The 26,548-nt window shown below is 43.7% G+C and overlaps 2 protein-coding genes, 1 long non-coding RNA gene and 1 pseudogene across 5 annotated transcripts in view; 2 read left to right on the top strand and 2 right to left on the bottom strand.

Moving 5' to 3' along the window:
- LOC107535806 (uncharacterized) overlaps window positions 1-5,386 on the top strand; it is an 8,210-nt gene extending 2,824 nt beyond the window's left edge. The window contains exons 3-4 of one of the 2 annotated variants that reach the window (XR_001603074.2): window positions 1,818-2,107; window positions 4,569-5,386. This is a non-coding gene — a long non-coding RNA (uncharacterized LOC107535806). Of the gene's footprint in view, window positions 1-1,817; window positions 2,748-4,568 lie in introns of those variants that run through there. The other variant, XR_015714275.1, reaches the window with a different exon arrangement.
- The window catches only part of LOC107535825 (uncharacterized), a 24,529-nt gene extending 15,472 nt beyond the window's left edge, over window positions 1-9,057 (top strand). The window contains exon 4 of the mRNA XM_087815213.1: window positions 7,063-9,057. Within this exon, the coding sequence (XP_087671339.1) occupies window positions 7,063-7,445 (383 nt within the window). The 3' untranslated portion in view covers window positions 7,446-9,057. The remainder of the gene's footprint in view (window positions 1-7,062) is intronic.
- LOC148093559 (uncharacterized) overlaps window positions 1-26,041 on the bottom strand; it is a 27,406-nt pseudogene extending 1,365 nt beyond the window's left edge. Inside the window, exons 1-5 of the transcript XR_015714274.1 lie at window positions 25,826-26,041; window positions 18,724-19,736; window positions 11,456-11,535; window positions 3,760-3,917; window positions 2,132-2,223 (exon numbers count right to left, since the gene is read on the bottom strand). The product of XR_015714274.1 is annotated as an uncharacterized LOC148093559 (transcript). The remainder of the gene's footprint in view (window positions 1-2,131; window positions 2,224-3,759; window positions 3,918-11,455; window positions 11,536-18,723; window positions 19,737-25,825) is intronic.
- On the bottom strand, window positions 19,754-25,076 carry LOC107535803 (zinc finger protein 75A-like). The gene is made up of 4 exons (XM_087815695.1): window positions 23,613-25,076; window positions 22,613-22,704; window positions 21,953-22,079; window positions 19,754-20,024 (listed from the first exon to the last, which is right to left on the bottom strand). The coding sequence occupies exons 1-4, from the start codon at window positions 23,671-23,673 to the stop codon at window positions 19,909-19,911; spliced, it is 396 nt and encodes a 131-aa protein (XP_087671821.1). The 5' UTR covers window positions 23,674-25,076; the 3' UTR covers window positions 19,754-19,908.
- Window positions 26,042-26,548: the final 507 nt, after the last annotated feature.

Below are 26,548 nucleotides of genomic sequence, written 5' to 3' on the forward strand. Positions count from 1 at the left end.
ATAGAGTAAGGGCGGAGTATGGATCAGAGGAATGCCATAGCCTAAGTGGGTCCGTGGCCTAAGCAGGAAGCAGCTCACTGGGTGCTGAGTTTGCGTGGCTGGAACAGAAGGGCTTGTGTTTCCCTGTGAGAAGGTGGGATATAAATGAAACTTTGTAGTTTTGACATAACTTGGAGAGGGAAGAGCAGGGTGGTGGTAATGCATTAGGTAAGAAATCAAAGAAGTTAATTGAAAATCCATGTGATTGGGACTATTAATGATAATTAGAATGGAGTGGAGAAGGGCGAGCAGTAGCACATTTATGAAGTTTGAGTTTGGAGAGGTGAACTACATGGAGCGGGAAACCCTATATACTAATAACCATCCTGGTCCCAGTTCCTCTTGGTGATGATCTCTCCCTTGCTGTTTCCCACCATTTCAGAAACAAACTCTTTTTTGTTGGTGTTAATCCTAACCCGAGGATATTTTTCCATTGTGTTTTAGAGAGAGTGGAAGGGAAGGGGGGAGAAATATCGATGTGAGAGAGACACGTCTATTGGTTGCCTTCTGCATACATCCTGACCGGTGCTGGGGATCCAACTTGCAACCCAGGTACATGCTCTTGACCAGAAATTGAACCCATAACCCTTTGGTGCACAGGCTGACGCTGTAACCACTGAGCAATAACAGCTGGGGCCAGAACCTAACTCTTAATAGGAATGAAAACAGTACAGGAATGTAAGGGTTAAAACAGCTATCTGAAACCTAGCATGGCAGTGAAGTGGAGGAGAGCAAGTGGAGGTGAGAAGTGACAGGATGATACCATTTCTCAAGACCCAGTTGTCTCTCAGTACCTCTCAAGCACTTTAAGGACGAGGTATAAAGTTGGGATTTAAAGAATGAAGATGGCTACAAAAGAAAAAAGTTGATTTTTAAGTACCAATGATATGCCAGATATTGGGGATTTTACAGTGAACAAGATAGACATGGCCCCTGGCCTGCTGACTCCTGCATTCCATGGGGAAAACAGACAATATGCAAGTGAATAAAGATACTTTCAGATATGCGCTTGAAGGAATGAGCAAGGTGATCTGATAGAGAATGACCTGGGGGAGACAGGTAGTGGGGCAATGTCCTCCAAGGGGACAGCTGAGCTAAGACGTGAGGGAGGAAGAGCTGGTTGTGCCAAGAGCTGAAAGGAGAGCACTGCAGCCCCAGGGCACAGCACACTCCAAGAGCCTTGGGTGGGGGAGGGCTTTGCACATTTGAAAAAGAAGGGAGGGTTTGTGACTAGAGCTTCAGGATTAAGAAGAGTGGTATGAGAGAAAGTGAGAGAGAAAGGGAGGGGCCACGTCATGCAGGGCCTTTCAGGCTGTGAAGAGGAGTTTGGGTTTTATTCTGTGTGCAATAGAAAGCCACTAAAGAGTGTTATCAGGGATGGATGTGATCTTTCATTTTTAAAAGATCTACTGGATTCTGTGTTGAGGCAAATGGATTAGAGGGTCCAGCAGCAGAGAGGATGAAGGGTAGACAGTTAAGCTGCGATGACAGTAGCCCAGTCCAGACAGGATAGTGTCCTTGAACAGGCTGGAGAGTACAGAGATAGAATGAGGACCCATGGAAAGATCTTTTGAAGGTGGAAGGGTCTGCACTTGATCATGTGTGGATTTGGGGGGAGAGGAAACGGCAGTAGCGTTGAGATCACAGGAGCTTTCTAAAGTATACCACCTTTAGCACTTTTGGTGGCAGGCTCTATACAAGGTGCTTTCATATAAATGATCTTAATCATCTAAGACCAAATCCTATCCTTTTTTTTTTTCTTTTTCTTTTTCTTACAGTGGCCCTGAGAATATTTCTGTTCTGCTTCCATGTCACATCCTTTTCTAATGCGACTTTTAGGGGTTGTAAAGTCCAGCATAGGCAGCGATGTGTAATGACAGATGATGGGGCCTGCTCTCAGGTCCTGGATCCTGGGAAGGACTTAAAAGTGCTCCTCCAGGAGACAGCCCCTTTGTGGGCAGCCAAAGAATCCCTGAAATACCATCTGAAACAGGGAGTTCATCTAGAGGAACAGACTTTGAAGGGGTCACAGAGCTCACAGTGAAGACCACCTAGGAACAGTCAGAAGGTAAGCAGAAGCCTGCACCCTCACCTGAGGTGGGGCAGGAACAATCATCTATGGGAAGTGCAGGTCTGAGCTTGACTTTGCCCCTGGGTTCCAGATTAAATGCCTTTGAAATATACCTAAAAAACAAGACTTCAAATTAGTTGATGGTAAAAGCACATTAACAGGGTGGAAATCCTTTGCATGTTAGCCAAATTCTCTTTAATTACAATTTAATTCTATTATTTTGGAATTAGTTGTATTATGGTGAGCATGTCTACCATGACCCTTCTGCATGGCAGTTCCTCATGTACTTAAGGACATTAAATAAATCCCCTGCCCCATCCAGCTTAATTTCCTTCAGAAGCTCTATTTTTTTTGTCTCAATTTTTTTAGAAAAAAATTTCAAGAAAATTTTTCTTAATTTAGGTGAAATTCACATAACATAAAATTAGCCATTTTCAAGTGAACAATTCAGTGGCATTTAATACATTACAAATGTTATCCAGCCCTGGCCAGTGTGGCTTAGTGGTCAGAGTGTTGGCCTGCATACCGGCGGGTTGTGAGTTCACTTCCAGGTCAAGGGCACGTACCTGGGTTGCAGGTCCCATCCCTGCCCCCAGTCAGGGTGCATGAGGGAAGCAGCCAATCGATGTGTCCCTGTCACATCGATGTTTCTCTCTCCTCTCGCCCTCTCCTCTCCTTCCACTCTCTCTAAAATCACTCCTGGATGAGGATAAAAACACAGTCATACAGTCACTACGTCTCTCGTTCCAAACATTTTATTCCCCTAAAGGGAAACGCTGGAACCATTAGGCAGTTGCTGTTCATTCTCTCTCTCTGGATTTGCCTGTTCTGGATGAATCTGTAATAGAAATGGAATCCTGTAATATGTGACGTTTTGTGTCTGGCCTCTTCATTTAGCATGTTTCCAGCATGTATCACTACTTCATTCCTTTCTAGGGCTGACTAATGTTCCATTGCATGGACAGATCAAGGCTCTATATTTATCAGTCTCTTACCATGAAGCACTTTGGCTCCATACATTTCTAGATAGCCCACTGCTGCTTTTTCTGCTCAATTGAAAGATGCCATTGCAGGTTGTTAAATAAGTTTTAAAAGCTAGCTCATCTTTATATAACTCAAATCCTGGAGGAAAACATGGTGTCTTCATGCTGTTTAAATTGGCAAGCTTCTGTTGATGAAATGGATAATTGTTTAAGGGGTTTATTTGCTTTTGTATTTTTTTTTTTTTTAAATCCTCACCTGATGATATTTTTTCCATTGCTTTTCAGAGAGAGTGGGGGGGGGAGAGAGAGAGAGAAAAAAAAAAAAACATCGATGTGACAGAGACACATCAACTGGTTGCCTCCTGCACGCCTCGGGATTAGAGCCTGCAACCCAGGTATGTGCCCTTGGCTGGAATCGAACCCAGGACCCTTCAGTCCAAGGGCCAGTGCTCTAGCCAATGAGTCAAACTGGCTAGGGTGCTTTTGTATTTTTTAAATGATGCAAGTACTCTATCAATATGTTTTTAAACTTTGCCATTTAGCATTTTATTTCCTTTTAATCTCTGGGAACATCTATGTTCTCTGGTGTGTGATTTCTGAGGCTTTGGGATCTGAATAAAGAGGGGCAAGCGCTCACTGTGTTCCAGGTCTGTTCCCTTTACTCACCGTGTCCACAGGCCATTCAGATCCCAAGTGTTGTAACCTCCCCAAGGTCACAGACCTCTGAATGTCCTTTGAAGGTGCATTAATAAGTCATCAAAATGAACCATTTTCTTTGTAGAATTCCTGAAGGTGGGATCTGGGAAAGAATATATTATCTTGGTCTGGAAAAAATAAAAATGAAAGGCTTGAGTTACTGTGGTATTTTTTGTTTGTTTGTTAATTCTCACCTGAGGGTATTTTTCCATTGATTTTTAGAGAGAGTCAAAGGGACGGGGGCGGGGGGGGGTGCAAGAGAGAAACGTCGATATTAAAATGACACATCGACTGGCTTCCTCTGGCATGCACCCTGACCAGGCAGGGGATCAAACCCGCAACCCAGGTATGTACCCTTGACCAGGAATCAAACCCACAACCCTTTGGTGCATGGGCAGATGCTCTAACCACTGACCCACACCACCAGGGTGAGTTTCTGTGGTATTTTTAAGAGTATTTGGGTATCTCTAGTATTTGGCTATGAGATACTGCCCACCACCACCATTATTGTCTTAACATTTTTCTTTCTATAACGTATACATATTTCTTTGGAATGAAAGAAAAAAAACTTTAAAAAAACAAAGAAAGCTATTATGGGAAGAAGAATGTAGTAAAATGAACTCCTCTAAACATCGTGAGGCCACTGGCTATGAAAGTCTTCCTCAGACTTGTGCATTGGACTTATCTGGGGGGGCCTGTTAAAACACTGCCAGGCATCACTTCTGGACTTTCGGGTTCAGTAGATCTGAGGTGGGGCCTGGAATACGCATCTGTGACAGGTTCCCACGTGCTGCTGGTGCGCTGGCCCAGGGACGCCACTCAAACCCCTGCTCTGTGTCTGCCATGTGGAAGCTGCCCTCTCATAGTGGATGTTTCTCCCCCAGCCTGGCTTACTGCACAGGCTGCCGGGAACCATCTCCAGAAGGGACTTCAAGACCAGGAGACAGGTGCTGTTCTCTGTACCACGGAGACCCAGGTGAGCTGCGGTTGGTTTTTCTCTTGAAGTTCCCATTTCACTTTGTACTGACTCACTCTAGAAGTCATTCTTTCCCAGAGATGTTAGACAGACTTTTATGTGGTCCATTGGGCTTGGCCTGGGTTTTCTTATTGTCTACTCCGGCGTCATCACATGGCTGCTTACCTACCCCAATCCTGCCCTCAGAGGCCTAACCTCCCTTGCCTTGCTTTGCTTCCAACCTGATGACTGTCGTCCTGTCTCTGCCCCACCCCAGGCTAGAGCACTGCTATTTCATCAGTAGCAGCAGACCCCAGTGTCGTTACAAGGGCCAGTCATGTGTGAGGAGAGAACTGTATCCCTCCATCAGAAGGACGGGTGCACCTTGGACCTGTATAGAAGGCCCTCTACAGGGGTGTTAAACAGAAGAAGGACAGGAACGTATTCCTAGGTGAGGATCTGCATTCCCTCTAGGTCCAGCGTGGATGTGTTCAGTTGTACAGAGAGAAAAAGAGCCCGAAAGAACCTGAAAAGGAAGGAAACAGGCAGTGGGGAGTATGTTAGGTAAAGAAGGAAAATACTGAGAGTAGGCAAGAGACATACAGAAAGGAAGATACGGAGAAAGAGAGACCAGAGAGAGAGACAGAGAAAGGAAGACACAGGGAAGGACACAAACAGACACTGAAAGAAAAGGAAAGCAAGGGAGAGGTCTCATGACAGGGATGGACAGCATGTGTGAAGTGAACAAGAATAAGGGAGGGGGCATGAGACGGAAAGCAGTGGGGACAGAGAATGTGGGGGTCCATGGCAAGAGGGGGAGAACAGACAGAGTAAAAGAAACACAGCAGGGGACAGCAGTGAGGCACAGACTGTGGAGTGAACAGGTGAGAGATGAATGAACATGTGCTCACACACAGCTGTGATGTCCTGAGTGGTAGGGGAAATTAACAAAATAACCCAACTGTGACAGTCCACTTCTATGTGCAGGCTCTTCAAGAGGCACCAAGAGCCCTTTGTCAGTCTCAGGACTGATCACTTCATTCCTCAAATCAGCTCTGCCTCATCCAGGCTGCTCTACTACATAGAAGCCTCCCTGACCAGCAGATTCAGACAGATACTCTGCAGCCGGCTTTGGCCTTGATACCTCCTCCATTTATATATATATATTTCAGAGAGAGGAAAGGAAAGGGAGAGAGAGAGAGAGATAGAAACATCAATGATGAGTCATTGATCGAGCCCACGATCCCGGCATGTGCCCTGACCGGGAATCGAACCCTGATCGCCTGGTTCCTAGGTCAATGCTCAACCGCTGAGCCACGCCCAGCTGGGCCTCCATGTTTCTTTATATGCAGGGTTTTCCCTTAATGGTCTGAATGTCATCTCTGGGTTGAATCAGAGAAAACACAGGGACCCCACATATTCACTGCTGCAGAGTGAAGAAAAGTTTCTGAGTTCCACAAGTGGGACTGGAGTCAAAGCCCATGAAACACTAGCAAAGGGGGAAGAAAAAAAATAAAGGGCAATGCAAAACAGCTGGACTTGGCAGATGGGAAAGTGGCAGGCACACTCTTGACCATGATGAAACCAGGACTTTCCTGTCTGTTAACAGTGAGCTGTGGTTTTACAAGAAATTCCAAGTGTATCAGCAGAGTAGTCAACTATTTGAGAAGTTGCTGAGATTGTCTATGAACATTTCCACCGGGCTCTGGAGCAGTGTCAAACATAGCTCAGAAGCCTCCTGGCCAGTCACTATCAGGCAAGGCCAAGCCCCCAGCCCTGTGCCTCTCAGGCGGAGATGAAACCTCTGTTGGCCTCACAGGGATCCCCTAGTTCTCCTAGGAGCTTAGCAAACAGGGCTATTTAAGACCAAAGGGCCAAGCCAAGGCCAATGGAAGCAGAAAGAGATGGGATATGAGGACACACAAGACTCCTGCAACTCAAAAAATGGACAGCAAGCAGTCAGTCCTGGACATTGGGAGTCCTGCCTCAGAGACACTTGGATGAGGGCCTTTCTGTACATGTGCCTTGGTACTAATTATCTGTAAACAAACACTTCCCCACAACGGGCCTTGTCCTTCCAGCTATAAACTGAAGATGGTTCCTGTTCCCTCGCTGGTGGGAGTATGCGGGGATAAAACCTATAGCGGAACCCAACATAAAGCCATTCATTTGGCTAGGTGAAGGTTATATATGGGGAAAAGTGGTACCTAAACCCTTATGTTATCTGGGTAGTCCAGGGGATTTTGTTTTGAGTTGTGAAATTGGAAGGCCAAAGCCAGGTATGTTACTGTCACCAAAGTAATGAACTGTCTGAGTAGGTGTGATATCTAGATTTTTGTCAACAGAACATAAAAGAATGAAAGTGATGTTGGCCTGGGGAATGAATACTATTCCCTGTGAATGTATGAAAAGCTTTAGCCAAGGTTCTTATCTTGCTCAGCATGAGAGAATCCACACAGGAGAGAAGCCTCACAAGTGCAGTGAATGTGGGAAGGGCTTCAGTGAGCACTCTAACCTCATTGCCCACCTGACGACTCACACAGGGGAGAGACCATACCATTGTGGGAGATGTGGGAAAACCTTCAACCAGAGCTCCAGCCTCACTCTCCACCAGAGGACCCACACTGGGAACAAGCCTTATCAGTACAGTGTCTATGGGAAGAGATTCAACAACAGTTCCCAGTTTAGTGCTCTCCAGTGAGTCCACACAGTAGAGAGCCCATACTCGTGTGCCCAGTGTGGGAAAAGCTTCAACAACTCCCACTTTAGTGCCCATCAGAAAACCCACACTGGGAAAAAGCCATACAAGTGCTCTCAGTGTGAGAAAAGCTTCACTAAGAACTCACCCCTCATCCACTATTGGTATACACATAAAAGTGATACATCACTGGAAGGAAGAGATGTGCTGAATTTGTAGAAAATCTGACTCATCAACTCCTTAGGTCAACATGTGTCTCTTATTATTATTATTTTTAATCCTCACCTGAGTATATTTTTTCCATTGCTTTTCAGAGAAATTGGAAGAATGAGAGCAAGAGAGAGAGATCAATTGGTTGCTTCTCACATGTGCCCTGATGTGGACGAGGGATGGAGCCTGCAACCGAGGTATGTGCCCTTGTCCAGAATCAAACACAGGACCCTTCAGTCCATGGGCCACCGCTCTAACCACTGAGCAAAACCAGCTAGGGTGAACATGTGTTTTTTTGTTGTGTTTCTTTTTTAATATATCTTTATTGATTTCAGAGAGTGGAAGGGAGAGGGACAGATAGAAACATCAATGATAAGAGAGTCACTGATCAGGTACCTCCTGCACACACCCTCCTGGGGATGAGCCCGGAATCCAGGCATGTGCCCCGACTGGGAATCGAACCACGATCACCTGGACTATAGGTTAATGCTTAACCGCTGAACCATGCTGGCCCCGCCAACATGTGTTTCTTAGAACTTTCTTCTTCTGTGGAGAGTTCTATTAGCCAATCCCTGGCTTAGAAATAAACTTGACAACTGGATCTCAAGAACCATGTCCAGGAATAGCAGTTAGCCTAAGAATGCAGAGCCCTCTTTCTATTTTTGCTTAGAACTTCACAGTCCTGTCTCACTGTGGATTTCCATTTTTCTTTGAAGGGAAGAAGGCTATAAAACCCATAATTCCTGCCTGGAAACTAGGGTATCCTTGTTTTGAACAAAGAATATGTGGTTAGGGGCCTGAGAACTGTTTCTGGGCCACATCAGGGAAGAAATCCTACCCCTTCCTGGGGGAGCACATCTAGAATTTTAACAGCCTAGATCTATTCTAGACCTGTAACTGATCTCTAGGCACCTAGTGTTATATACTACCGTGACCTTCAGGGCCGATCACTATTCTGCAATGCATCCATGAACAAAGGAAAGAAAGTTTAGGTTAGGCCATTACGTAATACTAAATCTAAACGAACTAATTTACGCTTAGAGTAAGTGTAATATCTAGGTTAATTTTGTAAGATTTCTCATCTTACCATCACCCCAATCCAGTTCTTGGTTTCCTTTCTCATAGAGTTTAAACAAGTTTATAAGCATTACTATTTGTGATGAAAATAACGACATTTCTCCACTTCCTTGGTCTGTGGTTGTAATTTTCTGTTAGAAACTTCACATTCATGTGACTGCCTCCAGGGTCCTGAAGAGAATCGAAGTGCAGAAACTGCTTCAGGGCAGTAGGACATGCAGAAAGGGAATAGGGGCAAGAAATAGGGAGAGGAGGAAAAGAATCTGATGGGAAGGGTTTGAGGTCACAGTGAAGGGAGATCATAGGCATAAGGAAGTGTAGGAACTGCAGGAGGCTGTGACTGCAGGTGAAAGGCAAAGTAAGTGTGATGAGCACTAGGAACCAAAATTACAACATACTGATCCAGAACAAGGCATAGATATTTCAGCTTCTGTGAAACCTCCATAGATAAAATGTGGTAAAAGATAGGTATGGTATACAGTTCTTGGCCCTTATAAGCAAGATGTTAGTACCTTGGCTGAGCTATGTTGAAAAGCAAGTGAGCCTGGGGAAGGGGCAGCAGCCAGGTGGAGGGGGTGATGGGGGGGGAAAGGAGGACATCTATGATACTTTCAACAATAAAGATAAATTTTTTAAAAAAGAAAACTAAGTATACGGTCTCTGAGTTTTTTTGAGGAACTCAATATGAGCAAAGAAGAATACATTGTACCTTAAAGACAAAAAAACTCACTGATCTAAATTTTGGGGGAAAAGAAGCAGTAACCGCAGTACAGAAGAATATACTTGTTTCCTTAGTTTGAGCCTTTCTGGGACCACCCCACATTTCCCTGCATACAGTGTCCTTAAGCATACTCCTTATGACAAGCTATGCAGGCAAGTTCCCAGAGTCACATACTTACATACTCTGCGCAGAGGCAAAAATTAACATCTTCCAAAATCCTGGGCAAAAGCAAAGAGTTGGGCTTGAATGTGACCTGTTTTGGTCAGCCTGACTTCATTGGTGATTCTTGGAGGGAAAGGATACAGCCTGTGGGATGAGTGAGTGTGGGCTTTGGATATGAGCTTGAAGAACTTAGATTTGATAAATGAGCAGAGCTAGTGAAAGTCAATGAAAATGCTAAGGAAGTGGAGATACTCAATGAGGCCTCAGTATTAGGGTTCTCCCACTCATGGGTTTGCAGTGGCCAGGGAAAACATGCAAGTGTTGACCTCCTTGCAGTTTTAGGTTGCCTCTACCCTCCAAATTGCTTTATTCTTTTTTAAAATATATCCTTTTTTTACTGATTTCAGAGAGAGGAAGGGAAAGGGAGAGAGAGATGGAAACATCAATGACGAGAGTCATTGATTGGCTGCCTCCTGCATGCCCCCCGCTGGGGACTGAGCCCACAACCTGGGCATGTGCCCTGACTGGGAATCAAACCTTGATCTCCTGGATCATAGGTCAATGCTCAACCGCTGAGCGACACCCAGCCAGGCCAAATTGCTTTATTCTTGAGTCTGCTGGGCAGAAAAAGGAACAAGGTACAAGAGCTCATAGCCCTTGCCTGTGAGCTATTCTGGATGGTCTGGCGTAGACAGGTAAGAATTGGAGAACGTTTATTTAAGAAACACTTGAATGTCTATAGTGTACCAAGTATTGTAGTAGGAGCTAGATATAAAGCAGTGAACAAAGACACTATCTTCTAGAACCATCCTCACTGTACCCCCAGAAATACCAGTGCCACCCTAGCCAGTTTTGCTCAGTGGTTAGAGAGTCAACCTGCAGACTGAAGTGTCCCGGGTTCGAATATGGCCAAGGGCACATCGGTTGCAGGCTCCATCCGATCCCCAGCCCGGTTGGGGCGAATGCCAGAGACAACCAATTGATGTGTGTCTCTCTCTCACATCGATGTTTCTCTCTTTTTTCTCCTTCCACTCTCTCTGAAAAGAAAAAAAAATATAGATATATATATATAAAATCTCCATCCTTGGGTAGGGATTAGAAAAAAAAAATACAAGTGCCATTCAGGCAGCACCACCTAGCCACCAACCCCTCAAGATCTGAATGCCAGCTCTGCAGGGCCTCTCTTCCAAGCTTCCAAGTTCTGATAAACACAAACTTTTTCTTGTATTTTTCCAGCCCCATGTGTAGTAGGTGCTTCCTATAGTTATGATCTCTGTTACCTTACTGTCTATGTATCATTGCCTAACACAACCTGATATTGCACCACCTGAGAATGAATTTGAAATAGGCTGCACAAAAGGCAACATCCCCAAGTCTATAGAGTTCTTTAGTAGTGCACCATTACCCTCTTGGTTTGGTTCAACCCTTCAGATATTCATTAAAAAGCCACGTTTTCCCCCTCTAAACGAACTACTAGGGGTCTTCATAAGGTTTTTTTACCTCCCTCCCTCATTGAAACATTTTAAAACTAATTGATCAAATTTTTCAGTTGACACAGTCCTTTTTTTCAATGATTCCCAACCACTTCCCATAGACAGGATCAGATATTCTCACTATAATCCAGAGAAATGTAGGGCAAAGCCTATTGTCACCCTTTTCACACATCTATTGTGGTTCCTCAGCCAAAGCAAGAGCTGGGCTCCTGAAATCCTCTTACTCCACTTTTCTTTGCTCTTGTCCCTTCTTCTATGCCTCTCCTGTAAGGGAATTATCTTACCAATCAGTTTAATAACAGCTCAGGACTTCTGGAATCCTGAACTAGAGTGCCCATTTCATTGCTCACTTCATCATGGTTGAATCCTTGAGTTCACTGTTACCAGCTCCAGCCTCCTTGCAGTCTAGTTGCTCATCCTGGCTTGACCTCTGGGTAGAAATAAGAGAAAGACTGAGCATTCTTTATTTGTGGAAAACATAGGACACTACCAAGAAACCTCATCAGTCCCTGTGGTAGGGTAGTTAGCGTGAAAAATTCTGAAGTTGTGGCTGCCGTACTCTGCAGGAAGCTGTGCTCCTGAAGCTGCTTAGACATTCCTCATTCACTTGGCCATTCTAGCAGCACCTATGGAGTTTTTAATAAATTTGGGATTACTGAGAATTGCAACTTAAGTCCGGATTTCCTGGTAGCCCCAATTTACACCTGGTATCATGGGTTAAGTGACTTGCACAGTGACTAGAGTAAAAAACCAGGATTTTTAAAAAACTGATTTGGGAGAAAGGGGGAGAGAGGGAGGGAGAGAGACATTGATTTGTTGTTCCATTTATTTATGCATTCACTGGTTGATGCTTGTATGTGCCCTGACCAGGGATTGAACCCGCAACCTTGGAGTGTGGAGACAACACTAACCACCTGAGCTACCTGGCCAGGGCAGAACTGGATTTTAACAAGGGTCAAATAAATTTGAAATCCTTTACTTACTTGTCTCTTACTCTCAACAATCCTTTTTGGCTAACAATTTATGTGAAACCTCAGAGCAGAGACCTTACACTGTGTGTTACTACTACCAGGGCAGTCTTGTTATGACATATATTTATAGGATTAATGTCCATCATCCCCTAGTAAGGTTCTTGGAGAGCAGGGGATTTGATTTGTTCACTGCTGAATCACAGGATCTCAAATAGTGTCCAGTGCTAAATATCTGGCAAGTGAATGAGTGGGTGAAAAAATACAAGACTGGGGTCATGAGACCTGACTGACAGTGTATCAAATACTTAAGCATTATAAAGAATACCAAAGAAGACTAAGAGTGGTCTATGGATGAGGTGTTTCTGAGACTCTCTAGTCAATTTTACCACTTTCACTCTAGGGCAGGGTTGCTTAAACTGGGCACTAATGACATTTGGGGCTGGACAGTTCTTTGTTGGGAGTGGGTGACTGGGGGTGTGTCCTGTGCATGCTGAATATTTAGCTGCATCCCTGGCCTCCACCCACTAGATGTCATTAGCACCCCCAGTGGTGACAACACAATTGACTCCAGACATTGCCAAAGGTCTTCAAGGGGCAAAACTGCCCCTAGTTGAGAACCGCTTGTCTAGGGATGTATCACTAGATCAGGCTGGTACAATAGTCTTCTGTCCACCTGGTCTTCCTACAGAGCAGATATGGACTTCTTGACTTTCTACAAATCTAGTCCAATTGTATACCTACTCTGCTCAAAAGCCTCTAAGACCTTTTATTGTCACTGAAATAAGCCAAGATCTCAAGCTTGCCAGGCTCACCCTGACATGTAAGCCTCAACCTATCCCTCAGTCTCATTGCCCATTACCCTATACACATCCTACAATCCAGCACAGGTGAATTGGTCCCAGGTCCTGGAACAAGCTCTGTGCTTTCCAGCCTTAGTGTCTTTTCCCACTAAACTTTTCATGCCTAGAATACTCTCCCCAAGGCTGGGTTCATTCTTTCCATTTACATTGAACACAAAAGGCTGCTAGTCTCCATCCCTCCCAACCAGGGAAGAAGAAATAAGGAATGTAGAAATAAGGAAAAATCTTAAGTTCTCAAGGACAGCACCATCAAAGGAAGCAATAAAACCACAGGATGAGGACTGCTAACTCCACCACCTTCTTGAAGCCTCCTAATGCTTTTAACTCCTCAGCCCTGTGGGTAATTCTCAGGGTGCCTTATCTCATGCCACTTAATACCAGAATTTGTTTCTGGTGGGTTTATATGTTCAACCAGTTTGGGGGCTCTCTGAGGGTAAGGGGCATTCCTGAATTCTCTTTGTGTTCCCACTACTCAGCATAGGCACATAAGGACACAATAGGGCCTTAGTGAATGAGTATTTTACTAGCGTAAACTTCAAGGGCAAGAGGCTCTGAGCTTTTCAACGGAGTTGTCACGTGGCACCTGAACTGCAGGGCCCTGATGGGACCCAGGGCTGACATGCCAGGCTATCTGGCTACCCGAGAGAGGGGAAGGAGGTGCCAGCCCAACTCCACTCCTGGTCACTAGAGGAGTAGTGCTGAGTAGAGGTCCAAGCCACAGCCTTAAGAGACCGCCCCCAACAGTAAAAGCCATTTCCGTATTTCGGGCCAGGCCATCTTTTCCAAACCCGAAGATCAGAATCTGGCGCAGGGCAAGCCAGGGCTTCCAGAAAACCAGACGCATGCGCAATGAAGTCCAAAAAGACATGCAGGTCACAGAAGCACTATGGTAAAGAGCTGCCTTCGCCACCTGTTACCACCTTCCTCTAATCGAAAGCACTCCTCATCAATGAGGGGAAAGCATACACGAAGTGTCACTAGCTGAGACCAAAACAGCTGCAGAGAACCAGAAGCCCTAGGTCTGGGTGTTTGTTAATATCTCCTACTGGTTTCTTGCTGTTCTGCTTGCAATACGCTTCCACTTCTGTTACTTGCATGGGTCCTCATACCATTCCTAGTTGGGCTCACACTGAGCTACAGATGCAATAATAATGAAATAAATGTAATGCTTCTGTGCTTGTCATAGTTCTAAACACGTACATACTAACTTATGCTCACAAGTCTTATTACCTTTTTCAATATTACTATTTTCATCTTCCCAACAAGGAACCTGAGACAAAATTTAAGTGTCTAATGTTAAAAGTGGGACTGCCTGGCTGGGCGTGGCTCAGCAGATGAGCATCAACCTAGGATCCAGGACATCGCAGTTTGATTCCTGCCCAGGTTGCAGGCCCAATCTCCAGTCAGGGGCGTGCAGGAGGCAGCCAATCAATGCCAAGTCTGTCATCATTGATGTTTCTATCTCTCTCTCTCCCTCTCCCTTCCTCTTTCTGAAATCAATAAAGATATATATAAAAAAAGTTGGGTTAAAACTTGTTTCTAACCCAATGTTTTATCCTGTTAACTTACTAATATTGCATAAGTACCGCAAAACATTCTCACTATCTAAAAATAAAGTCTCATCATCTCTAACCTCGAAATTACACTCCCTCTCAGAGGAAATTATTAGTAGCATATAGATCTTTCTGGACCTTAATCTGTAACTTTGCCCATTTACTATATCTTCCAAGTTTTTGTTTCAATATACTGACATCTTTTAAAAACTGCTGCATTTGGACATGTACTGCAACATTCAATCTTCAATCATTTCCCTTTTGATATGACACTTTCCTTAACTTTCATGTGTGTTATTCTAGATTGCGGTATTCTGGATATATATTCAAGAGGGAGCTAATGGATTGGGGTGTGCAGTGTGAAAGAACAGTGGAAATTTCTACATGGTATTTCTGCCTTTATTCTGTCCCCCCTCAATCCTCAATCATTTCTGAAGGCTCTTGTTGCACAATGAAGGCGAGTAGTCCATCAGGATATAAATGGAGGGAGGTGAAATGTGAAATAGACTGATGCACCTCCTCAGGCTATGTAGTCCATCTTTGATTAAGCATAACACTGAGCAATTTAATCTAAGCACACCCATATGCATTATCTACTTTGATCCTTGCATCATACACGCCAGGTGGTGAAACAGAGTATTAGAGAGATCCAATGACTACCACAGTACAAGAAAATGCTCAAGTGTCATGAACTTTCTAGGGTATCTTGTCTCCCTATTCAGAGGGTAATGTAACTAGATGGCTACAGTGACAGGAAAGATTAGCAGAGTCTGACTGTGAAAAGAAGCAGGGGTGGTACAGTGCTTTTCAGTAGCCCTAGTCATGTGTCTCAGCCACCTAGAAACTTTTTCTTTTTAAAAAATATATCTTTATTGATTTCAGGGAAAGGGAGGGAAAGAAAGATAGAAACATCAATGATGAGAGAGTCATCGATTGGCTGCTTCCTGCACACCCCCTACTGGAGATCGAGCCCGCAACTTGGGCATGTGCCCTGACCAGGAATCGAACCTCGATCTCCCAGATCATAGGTCGATGTTCAACCACTGAGCCACGCCAGCCGGGCTAGAAACTTCTTCAGTACACCTTTAAGGTCTTTGTTCCTGAGACTAGATGAGAGTGTGGAGCATAAGCTGAAGAATAAGAACAGGATAAGGAACCCTGGCCAGGTGGCTCAGTTGGTTGGAGCATCATCTCCCTCCCTCCCTCCCTCCCTCCCTCCCTCCCTCTCTCTCTCTCTCTCTCTCTCACACACACACACACACAGAGGTTTCGGGTTGATTCCTGGTCAGAGCAAATACCTAGGTTGTGGGTTTGATCCCTGGTCCGGTGTGTAAGGGAGGCAACTGATCTCTCTCTCCTCACCTGGATATTTCTCTCTAAAATCAATTAAAAAAATCCTTGAGCGAGGATTAAAAAACACACACAAACAGATAAGGAACTTCATCTGATTAAGACAGTAGCTCTTCTTAGGCTAGATTTAGTCAAAGGTGACTGTGCTAAAGAGTAGTCTACCACCACCACCTGGAAATTCAGGTTCCAAAGTCTTTGCTTCTCTCTGTCTTTAGCTGTACAGTTCCTTGGCTAGCTTTGCCAATATAGCCACAGGTGACAAGGGTCAAGTCCACGGAGACCAGGAAGAAGATGACTGTGGCCACTAAGACCTTGAACTTTTTGAAACAGGCCAGGTTATGCTGCAGAAAAACACAGCACCAATGTCTCAGTGGTTAAACACAAAAGTTTATTCCTCATTCCCACAAAGCGTCTGGGGACTCTCCAGGACAGCTGTCCTGCCATGTGGGTTATGCAGCATTCCAGACTGGTTTGATCTCGTGGTTCCTATCTATATGTGCTTCCATGATTGAGGCAAGAAAGGAAAGCACTACAGAGTCTTGCCACCAACAAATAAATGCTTGAGCTCAGAAGTGAGGCTTCTGCTCACAACCCACTGAACAAAATGACCTGAAGACCCTGTCGAACTGCAAGGAGCAGAAAAGCATTAACCATTCTCTTTTTTACTGTTCACTGTAAAACAAACTGCATGAGGTTATGCATTTTTTTTCTCTTTTGTTCTACTATATCCTTGGTCTACAACAGTCTGCCTGGGCACATAATAGGTCCTCATCAAATTAAGTGAATGAACAGTGCTAGGAAGAAATCCACATGTATCTCTGGAGAAAAGACAGAATCCCAGTAGTCTAAGGCTAAGGCTGTTAGGTAAGAGCTATGCAGACTAGAAATTCAGAGCTGGCCTTGATTAAAAAATAATACTTGGTATAGTTCATCTTGGGGAACAAAATAAACTCCCACTGAGAGTGCCAGACCATTAGCTCAGGTGATTTACACAGAAAAGCACTGAAGCCACAGACCAAACCCAGCCAGTATAACATTTACTACCAGGGCTCAGCTCCTGAAAGGAACTGCAAGAGCCACAAATGCACCCTGCCTGGGTAGCTCAGTTTGTTAGAGTGTCATCCCAATATGCCAAGGTTGTGGGTTTGATCCCTGGTCAGGGCACATACAAGAAATCAACCAATGAATGCATAAATAAGTGGAACAAATATATCTCTCTCTCTCCCAAATCAATTAAAAAAAAAGAAAAAGAGCCACAAATACATCTGCTCCTTTAATGTAATCAGTCCACCCAACATATCACTGGGGAGCAGGGAAAAGGGGGAAAAAACGCACATTGAATGAGCATCTACTGTTGGCCAGGCTGGTAGGTACCTATTTTTCATCAACCCCCATAATCCCCAGATAAACCCTGAGGTGAGTATTTCCTCTATTTCATTGAGAAAACAGACTTCAGAGTGTTTCAGTAACAAATAAAGAAACAGGAATGTTTTATAAGCTAAAAATAGATATAATACAATGTCATCTAGGCTAGCTCTGCAGAGATAATCCTGCCTTCAGGCCTGACTGATGAAGCTAAGCGACAGCCAACAGACCCCCAAGCTATGGGGTCTTGAACAGAACAAGTCCCTGAATATGTGAGCCCTAACTTCGTTTATGAAATAACACATTTGAAAGAGATCATTTAGCCCTTTTCCTGATACTACCTAAAAGCTCTAACAAGAACAAATGTGAGTCAAAGGTAAAGGTACATAAAGGATGAGTTATTTAAAAACCCACAGCAGAGCCATGGCTGGGTAGCTTGGTTGGTTAGAGCGTTATCCTGATATACCAAGGTTTTGGGTTTGATCCCTAGTCACGGCACATGCAAGAATAAACCAATGAATTCATGACTAAGTGGAAAAATAAGCCCATGTTTCTCTCTACCTTTCTCTAAAATCAATGAAAAGGAAAAGAAAACCCACACAGCCTACAGAGATGTTCAGCAGTCTATCAAGCTCTCCCAAAGCTACTGCTAAATGCTGCGCTAGAGAAAAGATACTGGTAGACCATGCCTCTTTAATAGTTTACAGTGTAAGACAACCAACATGGATGTGGATTTGCCCACTTTTGCCCACCACTCAGCATCAGTCCTCAAACATTTTTTTTTGGAAACCTGGTCTCATGCTGACTGAATTCCCAGATCACCATGCCCAATGAACCACAGAATCCTGTCTGCATCACACAGTCCAACTCCCAAATAGAACTCTCCTTGTTCTCAAAAACAAACGGCAAATTAATAAGCAAAAACCCTGAGAAGTTCACCCTAAACTCCAATTAATTTTCCTTTAGGCCTCAGGAAAATGCTAATTTTTATGACTGTTTTATCCTATTGACTTTGTGAGGGAAGGAAACAAGGATACAGTTTACTTTGTTATTGAACAGAATTCTTCTTTACATCTAATACACATTCCATGACTAAAAATTCCAACCTGTTTTTATATGATTAGAAATGTTTTCCTTTCTCAAACACCACCAATGAGTGGCATATTATTAATGACCTGGTAGATTCCCTAGTGGTTAACTAAGTATGATTTCATCACAGAAAAATTGTGCTAATAGGATTCAAAAGCTAAAGTAGCTAAAGAGCTCAAGACGGAACTCACATGATGTCCAATGACAAGAGAGGAAGAAAATCCAATTTGGTCTTGGGAAACTTTACATTAGAATTCATTTCTACCCTATGAGACTATTGAAACTGATTATCCTACCATCCTGAAATAATGGTATCCAATAAAACAAGGATGTTATTGTTTTTGATACAAAAGACTATGCTACAAATGTATGTATCAAGTGTTTAAGAGTGGCTGAGGAGTTAGTTCAATGCACAACCAACAATATTTACCTCTGTGACCACAGATGACTGATTGATTCATTGCTTCATCTGCTATTTGAAGCTGAATTTGTCATACTGCCAGGCACAATCCCAAAATAGACTTTTCCCTCATTCAGAATGTTCTTTGAACACCTTTTTTGCTAAGAAACTCCCTGAAGGTTGTAAGTATAAACAGTAAATAATATGACTACTAACATGTCTGCTGCAGAGTCCAACTTGATTCCTTTCTGTGAAAGTTTATATCTCCTAATTTTCTAGTGATAAAAATTTTTTCTTTCTTCATAAATTTGCATTCTTTCATAAACTTTCGAGTCAAGCTCCATTTGGTAAAATTCTTCAGACAGAGGACACTGAACAAGCTTCTTTTCACCAATGGAATTTCTACTAAGAAGGTTTGACTGCCTGCTGAAGTTTCTCATGCATATGCTACAGGTGGGTTCTCCGGTGTTTAATAAGGTGGGAGTTCTGACTGAACTTTTTCCCACATTCGTAACATGTAAAGGGCTTCTCTCCAGTGTGAGTTCTTTGGTGTGTGTGGAGATTTGAAGTTTGACCGAAGCTCTTCCCACACCATGAGCATTTATATGGTTTTAATCCTTGGTGTGATGTGAAGTGCTTATTAAGATCTGAACTCCATCTAAACCTCTTATCACACTGTGGGCATTTATATGGTTTCTCTTCAGTGTGAATTCTTTGGTGCTTAATAAGGTCAGAGCTAACTCTGAAGCTTTTCCCACATTCCTGGCATTTAAAAGACTTCTCTCCTGCACGCTCTTTGTTGTGACGATCCATAAGTTTCAGCAGCTCTTGTCTCCAGGCTGAAAGGTTCACTCTTTCCTTCACTGAAAAATCTTGGTGCCATTTCCCCATCCTGTGCATATCACCATGATTTTCTTTGACTGTTGGTTTCTGGGGAACTTTCACTCTGTCCATTTTTGAAACTATGTCTCCTGGTGTTTGCATTTCTAAGTCAGAAAGGCATATTGACTGATGATTTTCAAAGTCATTTTTGAGCTTTAACCCTGTTGGGATAAACATAAAAATCAACCAACTCTATGGCAGAGAAAGAAAATCTCAAGAATAGAGACAAAAACTCAATGATCACTCAATTTTATAATATAGATAAGTAGAATCTTAAAATGTTAAGTCCTTGCAAAGGTTCCTAGTAAGGCACATTTTGCCTCTTCCCATGGTTTATTTACCTGTAGGCAGCTCTCTAGGACTGTCCTTGAACTCCATGGATTCTTGAACCCATGGCTCTTTCCCTTGCTCTAGACAGGTCACTTTAGGTTTGGGGTGCACAAATATGGCTGTGAAATGGAAAAACTGAGGTCAAAGACTGCTACTTAACAGTGTTCATTAGTAACAGACTATTTCAGGAACAGCAAAAAACACTTTTACAGTTTATTACCCCAAATGGTTAAATGGATAGACTGTCATATCAGGTATCAGGTTTACACTAACCTGTATTTTTGAGTGGATATGCAAAGTGGAGACTAAGAAATAAACCTAGCTTGATCAATCAAAAGGACATATGGCGTGGGAATCTTGTGCATATTCCCCCTCTTCTGCCACTAATAATACCCCAGACTTGACCAAGTTGGAATAAAACTTGCAGGGAATACAAGCTGGTTCTATTAACTCTTTAGGACTCACCCTGAATAAGATCTGGTCTAGCAGAGCCAATGTGAAGGCCAGTGGGTTGGGAATCATATGCATAAGTGATGGCTGTCATAATTATACTAACTTTTTATTTAGCAGCTGAGCACCAGACACTAGATTAGTAAGTATTTCTACCACTCTTAGCTCACTGGCTCACATCCTGTTTAATGAAACAGAGCAGAATCACTGAGTGGACTTCTGTAACTATAAATTACAAATATGGGACATATTCATCCTTCAGTCTCTTAATATGTGTATCGAGTCGCCATGGTATGTCAGACACTTTCTATGAACCAGGGATATGGTGATGCAGAAGCCAAAGTTCCCTGATCTCAAAGAACTTATCTTCTAGTGGGAGAGTGAGATAATCAAACATCAATAATCAAATGAAATGTCAGGAAGTGATAAATGTTTTAAAAGAAACTAAAGCAGGGTAAGAGAGCATTTAGGATTCTACTTCTGTGAAGCCATTTGAGATAGGCTGTGTGGAAGGCCTCTTTGAGAAAGTGATATTTGAGCAGACCTACAAGTGAGAGTTTTACTGTGTGGCAGAAAAGTGTGCCAGGTAGAGGGAAGCAGAAAGAAATGAGCATGACAAGTTCAAAACACAGCAATGAACCCAGCTGGTGTGGCTCAGTGGCTGAGCATCGACCCATGAATCAAGAGATCACTGGTTCGATTTCCCATCTGGCCATATGCCCCCATTTTGGGCTCGATCCCCAATAGGGGGCGTGCAGAAGGCAGCCAATTGGTGATGTTTCTCTCTCATTGATGTTTCCATCCCTCTATCCCTCTCCCTTCCTCTCTCTCTAAAAGTCAATACAAACATATTTTTTAAAAAACACAAAGCAGTAAGACTAGTGTGGCTAAAGAGAACTGAATAAGGGCACCAGTGGCAGGAGTTGAGGGCAAGAAGTTTAAGAGGCCAGATTTAGAGGGTCCTGGAAGCCTTGGTAAGGAGGTTTGATTTTATTCTGAATGGATGAGAAGTCATCATAAGGTTTTGAAACAGGAAAATGTAATAATCTGATCAGGTTTTAAAGACTATGGCTGCTGCATGGAAAACAAACTATGGGAGGGCAAGGCTGATGGCAGGAAGATCCAGTTAAAAAATTACTAAGGTAGACCTGGTTAGAGATGGCTTAGACCCGGATGTTAACAGCACAGGAGGATGAGACATGGTTGGACTCAGACAATATTATAAATGTGGAATCAAAAGGATTAGTGATGCATTAATAGTGGAATATAATGGGAAGATCAGAGTAAACAATGACTGTATTGTTCTTGCTCTGAGCAACTGGGTGAATGAAGGTGCCCTTTACTGAGTACAGAAAGATATGAGAAGAGCATGTTTGTGGGGGAAGAGGGAAAAGAGATCAAGAATTCTATGCAGGATAAGGAATGTGTACTTGAAAAAAGCTCCCAAGTGATATGCATTCACTTTTTTCCTGCCTATACCATTGAGTTGAGAACCAACCAGCTACTACAACACTCTCTCACAAGAGTGCATTCCCAGTAAGCTGAAAATATGACAAGATTACTCAACTTCTACACAAAGGGAAGGGAGAACCTTTACCTAGAGAGATGACAGTCTCATAATTTTCTTGCATTACATCATTGTAGAGGGCCTTCTGACTGGGATCCAGTAACTCCCATTCTTCCTGGGAAAAATACACAGCCACTTCTTCAAACGTCAACAAGCTCTAAAGAAGAGAATGGGCCTCAGCTCAGTACCTGCCACTCCAGAAGCAGCCCTAACATCCAGCCCATGAGCTGTATGGTAGGCTGAAGGCATTAACAACACGTTTTTTGTTTTGTTTTTAATTTCTTTTTGATTGATTTGAGACAGAGAGAGAGAGAGAGAGAGAAGGGGAGAGAGAGAAAGAGAAGGGGAGAGAGAGAAACATTGATTTGTTGTTCCATTTACTTATGCATTCACTGATATTTATGCATTCACTGACTGTTTCTTGTATGGGCCCTAACTAGGGAATCTAACTTGCAACCTTGGCATACTGGGACGACACTCTAACTAACTGAGCAACCCCACCAGGGTACAGTACATTTTTTTTTTTTAAAGTGAGTAGGCAGAAAGGAAGGAGATCAGCAAATAGCTTGGGAGGTGTCCAGTTCCCCAGGGAGAACATCTGGGCTAACATGCCTCTGAGCACCTGTTGGGCAGCGTGGGTCATGGGCAGCAGGGAAAGGCAGCCCTAAACAGCTCAAAAGCACAGCTCACCTGGGACTCAGGCAAGATGAGTTCAGGTGCTACTATCCAGTCTTTGACATTTGTCTGCTCAGGAAAGTCTACGATCTGGTGAGCAGGCACAGCTATGGGTGGAAAAGAGCCATCAGAAATTTCTCTCACTTCTATGTACATCCTGAGCTCTATTCTACAGTAAAGAACATCTTGACTCAGTAGTTGGGAAACCTTTACAAGTGTGTGCGGTACCTGTAAGCGGCCTAATCATTGTTAATAAGAACCAAGTATCTATTAACCCCCAGAACAGGTTGCCCAGTTTTCATGAGCGAAATTATTAAAACAAAAACCCTTATTTTCCTCTGATGACATAGTTCTGAATTAAGAAAAATTTAACGGATTTGAAAATGAAATATGGACTCCAGTGTACAGTAGATGTACTGTTTATCATTTTTTTCCTGATACACAACTGTATTCACATACCACCATTGACAGCCCATTTGTGATCCCAATTCCTTCTGTGTTTTCAGGATGGGTGGCCCAATCCTCTCCACTTTTCTAAGTGTTCATGATGTTATTACCAGGGTCCTCTGGTTTGGATGTATCTGTACCTTAGGCCAATCCCTACCTTCACCACAGCTGGTATATTCTAAGGCCATTAGTGGGGGCTGAGGTAATCCTACTTGCTAACATGGCTGCATATGCACATCCACAGAGCTGGGAACCCAGAAAATGCTCACAATGTTCTGACCAGACAAATTACTATCAGAGCTCCCAGCAGAAAGATATTATCATGAAGCTCCTTACCCCTCTCACACACAGGCTCAGTTTCTTTATGAGTATTCCTGCTCAGCTTTTGTTGTAGATCCTGATATTCATTCCAAAATTCTTCATCCTGGGACCTGCCCACTGGCTGGGATTCTGCTGACTTCAGTTTGAAGCCTGGGGTCTCTGCTGTTTCTCCCAAGAGCACTGCCTCCTTTCCCAGCACATGGACTACAACTTAGAAATAATTCCCATCTTTGTTACCAGAACTTACTTTTAGGCTTGACGGCTGGTAGTAGAGCAGGGGTGGGGAACATCTGGCCCGTGAGCCGCATAAAGTCACTTGGTCTGGCTCTGCCAAGGCAACCACAGGCGGGACTTGAAATTCAATAAATCTAGGAACTTCTTCATAGCTAATTTTTAAGCTGATAATTTTGTATTGCCCGTGAATGATGTTATAAATATCCAAATCGCCCTTGGCAGAAAAATGGTTCCCCACCCCTGTGGTAGAGGGAGGAGAAAGCATAGAGTCCAGATTGCAGGAAGTGTGAGACACTAAATGACAAAAAGACTTAAAGAGATAATGAATGGGCCACCAATTTTCCACAAAGAACTATCAACAAAATCTGGGAAATTTAGTATAAAAGGAAAAAAGATGTGGCTACTGCCAGCCCTCCAACACTGCAACCCCGATGCCTCTGCTTGCAGCCCAGCTCAGACCGCTAGCAGGGTTGTGCAGGCCACCTGTTCTCATGCCATCTTCAGAGTGTCTTTCTCTTCGCTTAGATCCCTGCTGCAGTGATTTCTTGTCTTATACTTTTCTCAAAAGATTAAAAAATTTGCTGTAGCTGGTTTGGCTCAGTGATTAGAGCATCGGCCTGAGGACTGAAGGATCCCGGTTCAATTCCGGCCAAGGGCAGGTACCTCGTGCCTCAGGTGCAGATTCGATCCCTAGCTTTGGTCGGGGGCATGCGAGGCAACCAAATGGATGTGCCTCGTTTACGTCAATGTTTCTCTCTGTGTCTCCCTTCTACTCTCTCTGAAAAGCAACAGAAAAAGTATCTGTGGGTGACGATATAGTAAAAAAAAAAAATGATTAAAAAACTTAACTCCTCTCAACCAGATTTTCTCCATGACCAGGGAAGGTTTTACAGAGAATGGATATAATGGAGAAGAAAGGGAAAGGAATGATTCTGGCTCCAACCTCCCTCAGATGATTTTGACACCAAACGTATGTCCCGTTTGATTTTGTTGTTTTTATTAACCCTCACCCAATGATATTTTTCCCATTGATTCTAGAGAGTGGGAGGGAGAAGGGGAGAGAGAGGAGAGAAACATCAATGTGCAAGAGCCACATCAGTTGGTGCTTCCCTCGCACTATGACTGGGGCGGGGAACTTGCAACCCAGGAACGTGCCCTTGACCGGATATTGAACCCAAGACCCTTCGGTACTTGGGCTGATGCTCTAACCACTGATCCACGCCGGTCAGGGCCTGTCCTGTATTCTCGACAGTAGGCCTGAAGCCAGTGGATGTGGTGCCATCTGCCCAAGGGCATACCGTGGATTCCCACTCACTAACAGAGCCAAGGACCAACCACTACGGGAGGGCAGTGGAGGCTCTTGACTGTGGTATGGAGGGACACTCTCCCTCACCATCTTTTTTCTCTCAGCCATTCCGCTGGGGGTTTCCAAACATTTGTTTCCCGTTTTTCTTTCTACTCTACTATCTTCTCTCTTTTGTTCTCTAAGTGTACTCCATTTCTTCTTCTGTCCCTTACTCTCCACCTCCTTGTTGCCCTTTGTTTCTAAGAACTTACGACCCATCTCATAGGTCAAGCCAAACTAGGCTTATTACCCTCAATATACCCTGCTCTAACAGGGGGAAAAACCACCTCTTTCTGTAAGGCCACAGAAGTCTCTGCCAGGGTCTCTGAAATCTGTGGAACGAGTATTGCTATGTGTCTGTGGTCTCTGGTCCTGCCTTAAATGACCCAAAGGAACAATAGGTCACAGGCCTAACTCATCTTATTTCTCAATTAAATGCCCTGGCACCCCATATATCCACCTTCATACTATTTCATTGTTATGTATCAGGAATTTTTCTTCTCACCCCATTTCTCCTTTGAGCATATTCACTCTGCAAGTGGTCTACCAAGGCCACAGCTTCCTCAATGCTCTATAGATGGTGCTTCTTTATCTGGGATTCAGCATCCCTGTGCAGAATGGTCAGACACTGCTCTAGCACCAGCAGATCCAAGATCTGCTCTTTTAAGTAAACCTCTGGCCTCAGTATAATTCTTGAAGTTGGCCAACAGCCTCACGGAGCCCACCTGCCTTCATGACAGTGGGAGCTCTGGAAGTGCTCTCCAGTTCAGACTGTCTGTGCAGTGTATTTCTTATTCTGGGTGGAGCTCTGTCACAGGTCCCTTGATCTCCCACAGAGCCCTGACCTAAGGATTCTAATACTCAGACATCTTCAGACCTACCTTCATCATTATGCTCTGGAACAGTTGCTCCTGTGTTGGGAACACCACCAGTACCACCTCTGACAACTGAGGCCCAATCTGGTCTGGAATAAAATCAATAAAACGATCTTCTTCCTAAGGCACTGAGAGCAGAAAAAAAGTGCAAATCAATAAGAAAGTCATGTCCGGCCGGGCGTGGCTCAGCGTCGACCTAGGATCCAGGCGATCAGGCTTCGATTCCCGGGTTGCGGGCTCAGTTTCCAGTCGAGGGTGTGCAGGAGGCAGCCGATCGATGACTCTCTTATCATGGATGTTTCTATCTCTCTCTCTCCCTCTCCTTTCCTCCCTCTGAAATCAATAAAGATATATTTTTAAAAAAAATAAGAAAGTCACATGAACATTACTACTTGCTACTTATTCTGAGAGAAAAATGAAAACATCCTGCCTTGCCTTCCCTTTAAAGTCAACTGCCAGGCAGGTGCTCTGCTCTCTCTTTTTCTTTGTATTACGCAGTTGATCTATAGCACAGCTCAGTAAAGACAAATGTCAATTCATGACTTTGCCTTTACAAGAAAATAAATCGGGGAAGGCTTGTGGGTGAGGAAATTGGCACCCACCGGCTCCAAAGAGTTTGAGGATTATCCAAAGAGTTCATTGATGTGCTTCCTATCTCATCTCCCCATGTCAAAGATTAGAAACATCTGAGCTTTTCTTACATTTTAACTATCACCCTAGTCTTCTGCT

Source organism: Miniopterus natalensis, chromosome 3 (assembly GCF_054644295.1).
Source record: "Miniopterus natalensis isolate mMinNat1 chromosome 3, mMinNat1.hap1, whole genome shotgun sequence".
In the NCBI taxonomy this organism is placed as follows: Eukaryota; Metazoa; Chordata; class Mammalia; order Chiroptera; family Miniopteridae; genus Miniopterus; species Miniopterus natalensis.